We start from the raw sequence: 15,168 nt of genomic DNA on the forward strand, positions 1-15,168 counted from the left end.
TTTTTTCTCGCCTGAATCATCTGAATCTAGGATTACAGGGACTGCCCAACTATATTCACTGTGCGGGACAAAATTGAGGTTGTGGTTAAGAAGTTGGAGCTCTTCTCTGTCTGCATTAACAAGGACAACACACAGGTCTTTCCATCATTGTATGATTTTTTTTGTGTGCAAATGCACTCAAGCTTACGGACAATGTCAAACGTGATATAGCGCGATAAGTACTTTCCCGAAACGGATGACACAAACAACTGGGTTCGTTGAATTGAATTTTATCAGAAGCCACTGCCAGATTTCTGGTTCCTGCTTGGCAAATCGCAACTGTTTAGACACTGATGCCCTTTGCGACCACGTACCCGTGAGTGGATTCTCGGCCTTCACTAGCATGGAAACTAAATACAGGCACAGACTGTGACTGATGATTTATGAAAATGATTTAAGACTGTGACTCTCTCCAATACAACCCAACATTGCAGAGTTATTAACTTGTGATGAGTTATTCATAATTTCCGATTAACAAATAAAGTTATGTAAGATGGCTAATTAAAGATTAAAATTATTGATTTATTATATTATTATTTGTGCCCTGGTCCTATAAGGGCTCTTTGTCGCTTCCCACGAGCCAGGTTGTGACAAACTCACACTCATTCTTATGTTTAATAAAGGTAGTGTGTGTGGCAGGCATACAATGATGGCAAAAAACAACATTTGAGAGTGCGCTGACCCTGATGCTAGACTGGGTACGCAGCTGGAGGTCGAATGTTTGAAGGGGTACGGGACTATAAAAAGTTTGGGAACCACTGGGTTAGGTGGAGTGAAAGTTAAAAGCTTATGATTCAAAGCAAGTGTTCAAAACCTGCCATCAATGGCATAACATATATTCTCTTACCATTACTGCTTTTTATTTTGCACATAGTTGATTTGACATGGACATGTCTGTCAAAGTTCAAATGTAAATGAGCCATATGCATGACTTCTTGTTACATTGATAAATACAAGTTAAGTCTTAATTAGCAATACAATGGAGTTAGTGAGCATCACGTGGCCAGGTTCCAGTTCAACAAAATATACATATCAACCAGTCTTAAAAATATTTCATGTGTATCTGAGGTAAGGCTTGAGGAAATAATACAGTATGGTACATACTTGGGGCGGCAGCGTAGCCTAGTGGTTAGAGCGTCGGACTAGTAACCGGAAGGTTGAAAGTTCAATCCCCCGAGCTGACAAGGTACAAATCTGTCGTTCTGCCCCTGAACAGGCAGTTAACCCACTGTTCCCAGGCCGTCATTGAAAATAAGAATTTGTTCTTAACTGACTTGCCTGGTTAAATAAAGGTAAAAAAAAAAATACAGTAACAAGGCAATGCTTTAAGTTTTAATATATATATACTTACAGCTCTTAAGTTAAATAAAATTAAATAAAATAAGTCGACCTTAAGCACACCACTCAAGCCCCGAATTCATACTGTGTAATCAATGAATGAGTTGCAAGGTAGTACAGTGTCTTTTGGTTAAAGTACAGTAAGTGCAGTACACATGAAATGTTAAAATATCTACTTGACCAGGATCAAGGACAAAGGGGAAGAAGAACTAGAAAAGTCAATATACTGTCTTTTTTACAGCTTTAAACTACCTGTAAACATGGTCGAGATCATTTTTTAAATCTTTTAAATAAAACTCATCTGTTTCATAAGTGCTAGGTGATATCTAGCTGGAGAACAAGTGGAGCACCATTTTCTATAATAAACCCAATTAATATGTTTTCATAAATCCTTCATACATAAAATGTATATTTTTTTGTAAACACATTTCTTTAAATGTGCAACAAGGAGAGACAGTTCTGTGCGCCAGTACTCCTTAGTCTTCCAATTCAAGCATCAAAACGGCTGTTGACATGTCAGTGGCTGGTGTAGCCCTTCAGTGCATCCTGGATGAACTGTAGGCTGCGCTTGTAGAGGAACGAGTCTTTCTTCTCAGGCTTGCAGATATTGAGGTGATCCACATCCACCTGGACCAGGTCCCCAATGCCCAGATCTGAAACCGGAGTAGTCTCAGAGTTAAGAGATACACATGGAAGAAGTTCAAAAGTTCAAGAATTTGAATTGAAAGAAAAAAACTTAATTCATAGATACATTTTAGATATGGGTCTCCGGTGGCTACGTTCTACAGAATGCATTAAATAACAGTGGCCTACCTGCTGACTGCGTTGGCACCACCAGTATCTTGATCATGGGGCCGATGGTGGTGGGCATCGTCTCTGCAAAGCTCAGCACATTGAACTCCCTGTCCTTGGCCATGTTCAGGAAGTTGATATTCAGGTCACGCAGCGCTGGAGAGTCTGGGAATATGTATGGACAATGATGCAATAACACCATAAACAGTAGTATGTTTGTTATCTGTAACACAGATGCAATGGGAGGTTATTACTAAAGCTGTTGTTAAGAATCGTTCTCTCTAACCTGACCTCCAGAATAATCCCAAATTACTTCTGTCCATACCTCTGCAGAGCTCCCGGACCTCTACGGAGGGGAAGAGGAGGTATCTGACGTTGACAGAGTACTCTGCCATGAAGGTGCCATGGTGGGGCACACTGTAGAACATGACACCCTTGGTGTTCTTCATAAGTTCTTTCATGTCTGGGTCCCTCGACGCATCTAGCAGCATCTTCTTCACCAGCAAACCTGATAGGAAATGATAGAGAATTCAAAACTAACAGGTTTTTGTCCATTGTCAATTTTTTGCTAAATAGTGAAAGATAGCTTACCTCCCATGCTATGTGAAACCCAGACCACAGGCCTGTCTCCTACTCCTGCAGACTTTAGCTTCTTCAGCAGCTCTCGACTCCTATAGGCCAGAGACATCCTAAGGGCACAGGCATACAACAGTATCAGTGGAGTTGTCACCAAGAATGTCTGAATGATACAGTAATATGGTCACACTAAGAAAGCAGAGGAAAGAGGAGACACACACCTCTGGTTTTCAACAGGACACTTGGCTCTCCAGTCACTTAGGTGAGTGTCATACTCCACAGATAGAACCCTCAGGTTGGGGCAGTCTGCAGCCAACCATGACTGACCAATGGGGAGGGGTGAGAAAGAACCAGTCAAAAAGGGAGAGAGGACGTTGGTGAGCAGATTTGGCATCATATGACTCAAACATACATTCTACATTGGCTAAGGTGACTAGATCAGCAAAGCCAACATTCTCCCATCTGGTGGTAAAGTCATGAGTATTACAGTGACACGTAATAAACCACCCTCTACCAGGTTTACCTTGGGCCAGCACTCTGTGTAGTCCTCGCTGACACCCTCTGCCTTCTCCTCCTCTGTAGGGTCACAGTCCTTCTGCCGCCACGTCTTAAAGGCCGCCCCCAGGAGCCCGTGAACAAAGAGAACATCCGCTTTGATTGGCTGGCTGGAGACAGAATGCATAAAAAACAAATAGGGAGTGGTTGTGTGAATATGGTACCTTGAATTCTTTGACAGTAGCTAGATTTCCATCCAATTGGTGACAGTTTAATGCGAATAATCTAGAATCTGCATAAAGAAAATGTAAGTAATAATTTCACTGTAAGGGCTACTACACCTGTTGAATTTGGTGCATGTGACAAATAAAATTTGATTTGCAAATTTTCCCACCAGTGGGGAGTCTCTTTTTGTAGATAAAAATCAGTGCGTGTGACCTCCCGACTAGCACAGCGGTCTAACGCCCAGCATCACAGTGCTTTAGGCGTCACTACAGACCCGTGTTCGATCACAAGCTGTGTCAGAGCCGGCCGCGACCGGGAGACCCATGGGGCGGTGCACAATTGGCCCAGCGTCGTCCGGGTTAGGAGAGAGTTTGGCCGGCCGTAATTTCCTTGTCTCATTGTGCTCTAGCGATTCCTTGTGCCGGGCCGGGCGCAGTGCATGCTGACATGGTCGCCAGGTGTACAATGTTTCCTCCAACACATTGGTGCGGCTGGCTTCCAGGTTAAGTGGGCATTGTGTCAAGTAGCAGTGCGGCTTGGTTGGGTTGTGTTTCAGAGGACGCACGGCTCTCGACCTTCGCCTCTCCCGAGTCCATACAGGAGTTGCAGCGATGAGACAAGACTGTAACTACCAATTGGATACAACGAAATTGGGGAGAAAAAGCGGTTTACATTTTTTTTATTATACAAAAAAAAAAAAAGGTCTTCCACATCCATCTGGACGAAACATTTCTGTACGGACCTCACTTTGTGCACGGGGGCATTGTCATGCAAAAACAGGAAAGGGCCTTCCCCAAACTGTTGGCACATTGTTGGAAGCACAGAATCATCTAGAATGTCATTGTATGCTGTAGCATTAAGATTTCCCTTAACTGGAACTAAGGGGCCTAGCCCGAACCATGAAAAACAGCTCCAGACCATTATTCCTCCTCCACCAAACTGTACAGTTGGCACTATGCATTGGGGCAGGTAGCATTCTCCTGGTATCCGCCAAATACAGATTTGTCCGTAAGACTGCCAGATGGTGAAACATGATTCATCGCTCCAGAGAACGCGTTTCCACTGCTCCAGAGTCCAATGGCGGCGAACATTACACCACTCCAGACTACGCTTGGAATTGAGCATGGTTATCTTAGTCTTGTGTGCGGATGCTTGGCTATGGAAATGAAGCTACAGACTAAAAGGTATTGTGCTGACGTTGCTTCCAGAAGCAGTTTGGAACACGGTAGTGAGTGTTGCAACCTGAGGACAGACGATTTTTTACGTGCTGTGTACTTCAGCACTCAACAGTCCCGCTCTGTGAACCTTGTGTGGCCTACCACTTCGCGGCTGAGCCGTTGTTGCTCCTAGATGTTTCCACTTCACAATAACAGCACTTACAGTTGACCGGGGCAGCTCTTGCAGGGCAGAAATGTGATAAACTGACCTGTTGGAAAGGTGGCATCCTATGATGGTGCCACATTGAAAGTCACTGAGCTCTTCAGTAAGGCCATTCTACTGACAATGATTGCATGGCTGCGTGCTCGATTTGATACACCTGTCAGCAACGAGTGTGGCTGAAATAGCCGAATCCACACACATAATTTTGTATATATAGTGCTTATATATATATAGTGCTTATGCTTGATGCCAAGTTTACTTCGATATGATGGTTATTATATCAATATTTGAGCATAAAGGCATTTTCACCTTCATTTCTTGCATAATACATTTTACAGACACAAAAAGATCCTACCATGTTGAGCAAACAAATGATTTGTCTGCATTCATAAAATTGTACCGAAACTTCCTGTTTCCATCATAGCTGTCGTGTCTTTAATTTTTTTTATGCGGTATGACTTTATTCACATAACTGTCGATGGAAACATTCTTAGTCATGATGAATGATGTGTACCTGGTTCGGCACTGGGGATGTAACACGTAGACTCCATCCTGGTACTTCTCCTTGACCGTCTCCCTGTCCAGGTTGGCCAGAGCCCGAGCAGCATGGGACGCCTGTATGATGTGTGGAGACTGCATCATCTCTGCTAGCACTGGCACCCAACCTGCAAGGTAACAGAACATCACATATGATGGAACTAGTAACAGAACAAAATCCGATAGCCAGTACCCCTGACACACTGAGCTGAGAGCTAGCACCCGCCTGACACACTGAGCGGAGAGCTAGCACCCGCCTGACACACTGAGCGGAGAGCTAGCACCCGCCTGACACACTGAGCGGAGAGCTAGCACCCGCCTGACACACTGAGCGGAGAGCTAGCACCCGCCTGACACACTGAGCGGAGAGCTAGCACCCGCCTGACACACTGAGCGGAGAGCTAGCACCCGCCTGACACACTGAGCGGAGAGCTAGCACCCGCCTGACACACTGAGCGGAGAGCTAGCACCCGCCTGACACACTGAGCGGAGAGCTAGCACCCGCCTGACACACTGAGCGGAGAGCTAGCACCCGCCTGACACACTGAGCGGAGAGCTAGCACCCGCCTGACACACTGAGCGGAGAGCTAGCACCCGCCTGACACACTGAGCGGAGAGCTAGCACCCGCCTGACACACTGAGCGGAGAGCTAGCACCCGCCTGACACACTGAGCGGAGAGCTAGCACCCGCCTGACACACTGAGCGGAGAGCTAGCACCCGCCTGACACACTGAGCGGAGAGCTAGCACCCGCCTGACACACTGAGCGGAGAGCTAGCACCCGCCTGACACACTGAGCGGAGAGCTAGCACCCGCCTGACACACTGAGCGGAGAGCTAGCACCCGCCTGACACACTGAGCGGAGAGCTAGCACCCGCCTGACACACTGAGCGGAGAGCTAGCACCCGCCTGACACACTGAGCGGAGAGCTAGCACCCGCCTGACACACTGAGCGGAGAGCTAGCACCCGCCTGACACACTGAGCGGAGAGCTAGCACCCGCCTGACACACTGAGCGGAGAGCTAGCACCCGCCTGACACACTGAGCGGAGAGCTAGCACCCGCCTGACACACTGAGCGGAGAGCTAGCACCCGCCTGACACACTGCGCAGAGAGCTAGCACCCGCCTGACACACTGAGCGGAGAGCTAGCACCCGCCTGACACACTGAGCGGAGAGCTAGCACCCGCCTGACACACTGAGCGGAGAGCTAGCACCCGCCTGACACACTGAGCGGAGAGCTAGCACCCGCCTGACACACTGAGCGGAGAGCTAGCACCCGCCTGACACACTAAGCAGAAGGCTCGACCCACCTAACACTGAGCAGAGAGCTAGAACCTACCTGACACACTGAGAGGATAACTAGCACCCACCTGACACACTGAGGGGAGAGCTAGCACCCACCTGACTGTACTATGGCTTGGTGCACGCTGTCGTTGAGAGCCAGGTTGCCGATGATGCGTACAATGTTTCTCTGGATCTTCGGGGAGTCTCTGCGGAGCTGGTAGACCCTCTGAAGGAGCTGCAGGCCCCCGTTGGCCACGATGTGGTCGCAGTGACTCTGGACCTGGAGAACAGACATACAGGTGTTAGAATGCATTTATATGCTCTTAATATCCCCTGATAGGATACAGTCGTTGACACTATGATATGAAAACCTTGAGGGTCTGTTATGGTGAGTTACAAGGTATGATGAAAAAGATGTTCATGTATCTAGACAATAAAGGCTAACAATGTTTTTCAAAAGTCCCTTGACAAAATGTATGCTTGAGTTACAGGTGGTTAAAGCAAAATGTTACATAACCTTGGAGTGCTGCACTAGAGCCTGTAGACAGAAGGACTCAACCTTCTCAGAGGGGACAGAAGTGAGGCTTTGGGCATAGGGCAGTCCATTCCCACCAAAACACCACAGACCCCCCTAAAACAGAGAGATCCAGTTATCTACCTAACATTGTGTGTGAGTGAGTATATGTCTAAATATGTGTGTGAGCATCTCTTACCCTCTGTGCAGCCAGGGACTGGGTACTCTCCCTCAGGGCCAGTGAGGTGAAGTACTGGACACACTGGTCCACCTCAGACTGGGGGAGAGATGCCAGCAGCAGCCTCAGACCGTCTTCTACAGACAACCTCTAAGCAGAGGGCCAAACAAACACACTCACATTAAAACATACACAGAACATTCATAAAATTTCATTTGATACACAATCATTTTAATCCCCATCGGTGACAGATACCTACATCTTCCACCCAAGGCAGGACAGGCGGGGACAGGAAGAAGCGTTGGTCCACTTGAGAGGTGCGGGCCAGACCCAACGCCGTCCTCTGGTCTATAGCCTGCGCAGCTGTCTGGTACTGGTAGTCTGTGATGGACAGGGGTAACGGACCAATCCCTATCAAACACTATCACCGTTCACTAGCACACATTTCACATTTACAGGTTGAAAGTGGTGATGTCTCACCATGCCAGTGGTGGTTCTGGGCCAGCTCCTGTACAGCTGACAGTCTGCTGGTCCTATTGGCTGAACAAGCCCTCTTCAACAGGACCCACAGCGCCACCTCATGGGGGTCCGCATCCATATGACTCAGGTGCTCTGACACACAGTTACAATTTAGACTTTTATGATGAAAATATGGATATTTTTACAAGCATTTCATACATAATATATTTAATTTGAAATACATTTAAGAACTACACCTAAACTACCAAGGGTCCAATATCATCTACAGTACAAACAAAGACAATCTACCACCTAATACCATCAATCATTATTCTACTACTGTACTACAGCAATGAGACTGCAGACCTGCTGTTATCATCGGCGGGGCAGCCGGGGCAGCTATCAAGTGTCAAACAGTAAGGTCAGAAAAGGTTAATGTTAGAACCGTTTTGAATGTACAATCTACGCAGAATCTGTAGTACAATCCCCATTGTACAATTGAATTACATAATGTCTGTCACATTATAAAGCATTAAGGAGGGGTGGGGGGGGTTCAGTCCACACCTGTGACTGATGATGACTCAAGCATAAGAATACACACAAAAGTACATGAATGAAGACACACACTAAAAGCTTTCATTCAAACCCAGGAAGTGAAGGGCAGGTGTTTCCTGAAGTTAACACGTTGTCTCAATAACAAACCTACTGACGTCCATCCGTGTGTGTCTGAAATAACCCAACTGAGCTTTACCCGAGGCTTGGAGGATGAACTCTAATGTTTCTATCACAACACTGACTTCTGCTTTCCAGTACTAGCAGAATAGGAAGTTGAAATTCATGTGATACAACAACTAAAGTATTGTGTTAGGTTTTCTAAATGCAGCTGTAGCTTTAGTAAAAAAAATTACAAAAACAATACTGCAGTTGTGAATTTAGTGCTGTGTAGTAGGAAACTACTTTCAGTGGATCTTTCTCACCATCCAGAGGCCTCAGAAGAATCCTTGAGGAAACTTCCAGAAACCTCCTTGCTGCTTTATGAAGTTCTCTCCTGGCCTTATATGTGAGCCCTGAAACAGATACATGGGTTTGGTTACGATCAATAATTAACATGTTATAACACAGTATTTTAACTATGTACCAAGCTATAAATGTATACTGCTCTAGGCTGGACCTCTGGTTGATCTACCTGCACATTTTCTAGTAAAATTGACCAAACAATAGGCTCTTAGCCTGTAAATCTGGTTATAAAATCACAGCCGTTGCTTGCTTCTGTTTACTGCTTCTCTAAACCGTTTCCTATCAGTCTTGGCTGGACGGTCTGTTTTCATTCACAGCAGCCTTGACCAGTGGAAGTGAGAGCAGGGACCAGACAGGCTGAGCTACAGTACCCAGGAGGGAGAGCAGAGGGAGGGAGGAAGGAAGACTGTCGTCGCTGGACACCTGGACCTGAAAGAAACCCCTCAACAACTCCTCATAAATGAAAACTCAGCCAAAATATTTTCTGTGATAACATGCACCACATGTGGGCCTTTTGTTGGGTAGACTATTGAGGAAGTCTTGGGGATTTCTGTACAGCATGTTGAGATATCAGCTGATGTAAGAAGGGCTATATAAATTAATTTGATTTGAATTCAAATGTGTTCCAAAAAACCCTCCATTTTGGGTTGTAAACCAGATAGAGAGAAAAAGCAGTCCCAGCATTCCCTATGTGTAATATCATGTATGTACTGATAACTATTTTTATCAGAGAGCGCATGACAATGCCTTGTCACAAAGCAAAGGTGAGGTAAATTACATAATGTACCTGTGCCAAGGTTCTCCTGCTCTTTAGAGGGCGTGGCTGACAGGTAGATGTAGGACTTGAGCTTTTCCTGCTGAATGGCCTGCGTGTCGATGCGTACCGCCTTGTTCAAGGAAACCACCTCGTATGTGATAAACATGCAACCCCTGAGAGAGGAATGAAGCCATAGACAAGATATACAGTAGTTAGAGCAGATAGCTCTCCATACCCAATGAACCCAAAATAAAATAACTTAGTATGGCTGAGTGTTTATATGTGAAGTGGTTATCTTCACCTACCCCAATATGACAGCTCCGGTCATCTTTGCAATTTTCCCTGAAATCAAAACAAGACAAATACGTTGTTTTTTTAATAACTAAGGATATTAAAGAATTCCAGATGATTACACATTATGTGGGTGTATCAGCTATTTGATAAGTGATCATATTTCCTTATTGAGTGTGGATTGTGAAGGGGGACAGCACAGTCCCATAACATACTGATGTCCCTCCACGGCAGCACCTTCTTCACACCAGGGCCAGAGGTGCTGCTCAGCCTCCTGCAGCGTATCAGACGGAGTGCAGCCACAGACATCCTCTATCTACACACATTCACCCAGAGACATCAAAAGAGCCAGTAAACATAGCTTCAGCACTATTACCGCAAATGGCTGAGAGAAACTAAACTACAGTACCCTGAATAGCCTAATCAATGTATGTGAACGTTACATTGTTGTATGTATTCATAGTTTCAGTTTAGATGTTGTGATAGCCTCATGACGCAAGATACATGACAGGTTAGCCAGCAAGCTACCGTTGTCTAGTTAGCTAGCTATACTATCATAGATAAGTCAAGGTGCCTGGCTCTGGTAGGTAACTTTAACATGAAACTAGCTAACGTTAGCTTGCTAGCCAGCCAATGCAATGTTCCCATTAGAAAGAGCAACCATTTATTTTGCCGATGGGTAGTTCTTAGATTAGACAAACATCCAGTCTGCGATATGATTGAGCTATCGGATCAACTTGGGTCACGTGTACCTACAGTAACTAGCCAGCTAGCTAAAAAACTTGGGAAAATGTAACGTGAATTATACAGCTGAAGTTAGCTAACGTAGCGTAACAGACAAACATGAGATTGTAAGACTTGTAACCAGGCTTGAAGTGATGGGTGTAGTTTGCTAGACATGATACAAATTTACCTTATTTCGAAGATTTAATTTCTGTATTTTGAAGGGCTAATAGAGAGCTTCCTCTCCAACAACCCCAACCTGTCAGCTGTGTTGTGAAAAAATAAACTGCGCCAGTCTCATGTAACAAACGTCACTTACCGTAGTACCTCAAAGCATAAAACATTTATTTCCAGATCTCCAACTACCGTAATGCTCATTAAACACGATTAAACCAAATAATGAAGAGAGTGCCTAATTATATGACACGTGCAAACTTGACGCATGTAAAATATTAACTACCTCCCAAATGCAGTGTTAAACTGTTTCTGAGGTTTATATTTAGTAAAATGACAGGGGGAATTTGTTCATTTTAATGTAATGCTAGTTTTGTTACAAGTCCCGTTTGTGTGTGTGTGTCCCGAAGTTGATGGGTTTATTGATCCCGTCGCCACTCTGGAAGTCACCCATTTATTTTGACCCCTATGCCTAAACTTAAATATTCTTCTGCTGGTCTGTCACAGAGGAGGCTGCTGAGGGGAGGACGGCTCATAATAATGGTCGGAATGGAACAAATGGAATGGCATCAAACACCTGGAAACCATGATGTGTTTGATGTATTTGATTCCATTCCATTGACTCTGCTCCAGTCATTACCACGAGCCCAGCCCGTTCTCAGCAATGAATGTGCCACCAACCTCCTGTGGCTGGTCAATATCCACTAATGTAAGTGTTTTTTCTTCTTTGAATTGAACCTTTACTTAACTAAGCAAGTCAGTGTAACGGATGTGAAACGCTAGCTTAGTTAGCGGTGGTACGCGCTAAATAGCGTTTCAATCGGTGACGTCACTTGCTCTGAGACCTTGAAGGAGTGTTTCCACTTGCTCTCCGCTGCTTTTGTGGAGCGATGGGTAACGATGCTTCGTGGGTGTCAGTTGTTGTTGTGCGCAGAGGGTCCCTGGTTCGCGTCCGGGTATGGGCGAGGGACGGTCTAAAGTTATACTGTTACATCAGTGAAGAACAAATTCTTATTTACAATGACGGCCTACACTTTAAATGGGCAATCTGGGATTCAAATATCAATAAAGCCACTACCCCACCACTTTTTTAGTAAATGAATGAGGGATGGGGCTGAAGAAATGTAATCATGCTTTTTCTGTGGTAGACTGTCTCTTTGGCCATTGTATAACTGGGCACCTAAAGCCTGACCTCTTACATTTCAGCCCAGTGAAATAATTCCTTCCTCAGGAAACAGTGAGAGGGAGTCAGTGAGAGATCTGTCAGTTTGCCCACCAGAAAAGTGTAGCCTATAGACTGGACACTGGATAGCAGTGGCACCAAATAAGGGCATAAATAACACGTTTCTGGTACAGATGATATTACGTTTCATACTCAGAACACAGCCCGTTACCATTTCTTTCAGCATTTTATTGTGTTAAGTTATGATCTGTGTCCAGTAAATTCCAACCAAAACAGTGACCATTTTATAAATCAGATCCATGACAATCATACACACATTTTGCAGATTACCTTGGAGAGGAACCCTCATTGGATCATGCAAACATTGTTTATCGATATAGTTTTGCATGTCCAAGCTCACAAATAGAAAGTAGTCCAGTTACATGGGTGGATTGGGTTGGTACATGATGGAAATCAACATGAGTTCTCAATCTTATAAATCTCATTAGACACACACACATTCACACATGTACAACAAATACTCTGTCTCATCTGAAAATAAACATCTCTTTCTTGCTCACCAGGGACACACACACACACACACACACACACACACACATAGAAACATATATTAGCATTAGGGCTATTTATTTTCCCCTCAAGTCAAACATATCCAGTTGTTCTAAAATCCCATTGACAACCCTAGGCTCAGTCAGTCCACTATCAGGATGGACACATTCATCCCCTCCTCAGGTGCAGGTCTCCTGGTAGGCCCTTATAATGCTCTCATAAGCAGGAGGTGGGGTCTGTGTGGCATGGAACCCCCTCAGACTACTACTGCTCCAGAACAACTCGGGCCTGGGTGGGGTGGCAGCAGCCTGGGCTGCGGTTTGGTGGGCTGACCCAGCTGAAGTGGTCAGGGTTGGAGTGCGAGGCAACGTGGTCTGGCTCCCCTCCTCAGCTTCCCGGGCGATCTGGCTGCACTGGAGAAGTGGGTGAAAGGTGGACGCCCTGAAGCTGGGTTTGCGACCCAAAGGGTCAGCCTGGTCTGGGGAGGATGCCTGGCGGTGGAAGCTGAAGGCAGCGCTAACCAGGCTGTTGTTGCTCCGCCGGTCGTAGCTGCTGTTGCGATTGAAGCCAGGCCGGGTGCGCGGGGAGGTGCGGGACGGGCGAGGTGGCCGGCGGGTGATACTGCCCGAGCCGGCCCTGCGACGGGACATCCAGGTCAGGACAACATAGACCAGCACCCCCAATAGGATTCCCACCGCAATGGACACACAGAAAGCTATGATCAGGGAGACTGGGAAGGAGAGAGAGGGAAGGGGCCATTCGTTATATCTTGGTTTGAGGGAGACACAGAGTAAGAGTTTTTGGACACCAAAGAGATGTATATGAAAAGGCCTGTTCAAAACTCATTATCATCTAGCATCATCATTAGACATTCAATAGATACCTTCATGCATGTAAAAAAATATATATTTGCCACACTAAAAAACTAAAACTGTAAAGTAATAGTAAAAGTTAAGTGGTTTATAATCTGTGGAAGGAACGGTTTCAATTTGGAACCAGCCCAGATCTGTACTGCCAAGCCCACAGCAAGTCACTATCCTAAAATCAACAACGCTGTTATGATGATGAACTAATAGAACTCTGCTATAATGGCACACCACAACCAAATAATCACAGTCCTTCCTCTATGGTGACTATGAGACCAAGTCCTCCAGAGACACAAAACTGAAAACATCTCCTTCCCACAAAATAAAGATCAACATTTTGTTGTCTTTGACTTGCTCCCTGAGACGCTATGGTCACCATATGTGTCTCTCTGAAAAGAGAGAAAGGAACAGAGGACAAATCCCAGTGGACCACTGCCAGCTAAAACAAATCCATTGCCTTTGGATACAGTTAGGTCTTATGAAGTGTAAAAGTACTCTGCTACCTCAACATAGTTTTTCATTGTCCTCTGTTGGAAAAGGGAAAAGCAGACAAGAAGTCATCTGGAAATGACATTTGGGAGGAAGGAGGAAAAAACACTAACCAAGAGGAAGCTTTGCAATATTGCTGATTTTATGGGTCTGTTCTTGCCTTGTGTCTAAATACTAGTCTGTCAGGTCCGATAAATGCAGTTTTGAATGCATGTTTTCTTTTCCTGACAAAATATTCAAGTACTCTCATCATCATTAAACCTATACATTCCAGTGAAAACAGAGAAGTGCCAACAGAGAAACCACAATAGAGGTGCAGAGTAGCAGCTGAGAGAGTGAGAGACATAATATGACATTTGAAATGTCTTTATTCTTTTGGAACTTTTGTGAGTGTAATGTTTACTGTTCATTTTTTATTGTTTATTTCACTTCTGTTTATTATCTATTTCACTTGCTTTTTGGCGAGATAAACATATGTTTCCCATGCCAATACATCCCCTTAAATTGAAATTGAATTGAGAGAGAGAGTTGAAAAAACTCACCAACATCAAATGACTGAAGTATTTCCAGAAAGAGATTGGTGTTGTTTTCGGCCATAACTTTCTCTGCACTGTCAGAGAAGAAGAGGAGAGAATGTTATGCATCCAGTAGCTCTCCTTGGCTTCCTCACGTCTCTCTCTTTCTTCCTCCTGCCTATCCCTCCTTCACTCTTCCTCTTCTATCACTCACTCTCTGTCTGTCTCTCTCTATCCCTTCCTTCTCTCTCCCTCCTTCCCTTTCCCTGCTTCTTTTCTTTCTTCCCTCACTTTCTCACTTTGCGTCGCTTTCCCTCTCTCTCTCTCTCTCTCTCTCTCTCTCTCTCTCTCTCTCTCTCTCTCTCTCTCTCTCTCTCTCTCTCTCAGAGTGAGAGAGGTCAGCCCAGAGGAACTCAGCCACACAGGATTCCCTCCAAAACTGGGCTGGCTGCTCTCTTGTTTGTGGTAGCGGAAAACTTCACTGTCACATTTCCTGCTATTCTGCGTAAAATTAGGAATGGGGCTCTCTTATCTGTCCTGGACAGAGTTCCTCCTGGAGGGGCGGGAGCGGGGCTGCCGTAATCACTTCCTGTCCCATCATTTCCTTAAGTTTGATTAATGAGAAGAAACAAATTCACCCCTTCAAGTCCTAAACCAGCCCCCCCTCAATCTCCATGTCCCTGCTTTTATAATGGAACAGTCAGCTACCATCTCGGATTACATTTTTTCCAAAATGATAAACATTGCAGTTTTTCTCCTTTTCTCCAGTCCACTTCTGCAACCACAG

General features: G+C 45.2%; 2 protein-coding genes across 2 annotated transcripts; both read right to left on the bottom strand.

Moving 5' to 3' along the window:
* Positions 1 to 1,349: 1,349 nt before the first annotated feature.
* On the bottom strand, positions 1,350 to 10,924 carry serac1 (serine active site containing 1). Its single transcript, XM_020455245.2, has 17 exons — positions 10,796 to 10,924; positions 10,098 to 10,198; positions 9,897 to 9,933; positions 9,622 to 9,764; positions 8,795 to 8,884; positions 7,839 to 7,970; positions 7,618 to 7,739; positions 7,380 to 7,508; positions 7,184 to 7,297; positions 6,784 to 6,946; positions 5,360 to 5,510; positions 3,269 to 3,410; positions 2,967 to 3,067; positions 2,761 to 2,858; positions 2,495 to 2,677; positions 2,191 to 2,334; positions 1,350 to 2,030 (listed from the first exon to the last, which is right to left on the bottom strand). The coding sequence occupies exons 2-17, from the start codon at positions 10,189 to 10,191 to the stop codon at positions 1,894 to 1,896; spliced, it is 1,980 nt and encodes a 659-aa protein (XP_020310834.1). The 5' UTR covers positions 10,192 to 10,198; positions 10,796 to 10,924; the 3' UTR covers positions 1,350 to 1,893.
* A 1,245-nt stretch (positions 10,925 to 12,169) lies between these two features.
* On the bottom strand, positions 12,170 to 14,942 carry myct1a (myc target 1a). Its single transcript, XM_020455514.2, has 2 exons — positions 14,409 to 14,942; positions 12,170 to 13,241 (listed from the first exon to the last, which is right to left on the bottom strand). Exons 1-2 carry the CDS (start codon positions 14,461 to 14,463, stop codon positions 12,691 to 12,693), a joined length of 606 nt encoding a protein of 201 aa, XP_020311103.1. The 5' UTR covers positions 14,464 to 14,942; the 3' UTR covers positions 12,170 to 12,690.
* Positions 14,943 to 15,168: the final 226 nt, after the last annotated feature.

Source organism: Oncorhynchus kisutch, linkage group LG21 (assembly GCF_002021735.2).
Source record: "Oncorhynchus kisutch isolate 150728-3 linkage group LG21, Okis_V2, whole genome shotgun sequence".
NCBI classification, from domain to species: Eukaryota; Metazoa; Chordata; class Actinopteri; order Salmoniformes; family Salmonidae; genus Oncorhynchus; species Oncorhynchus kisutch.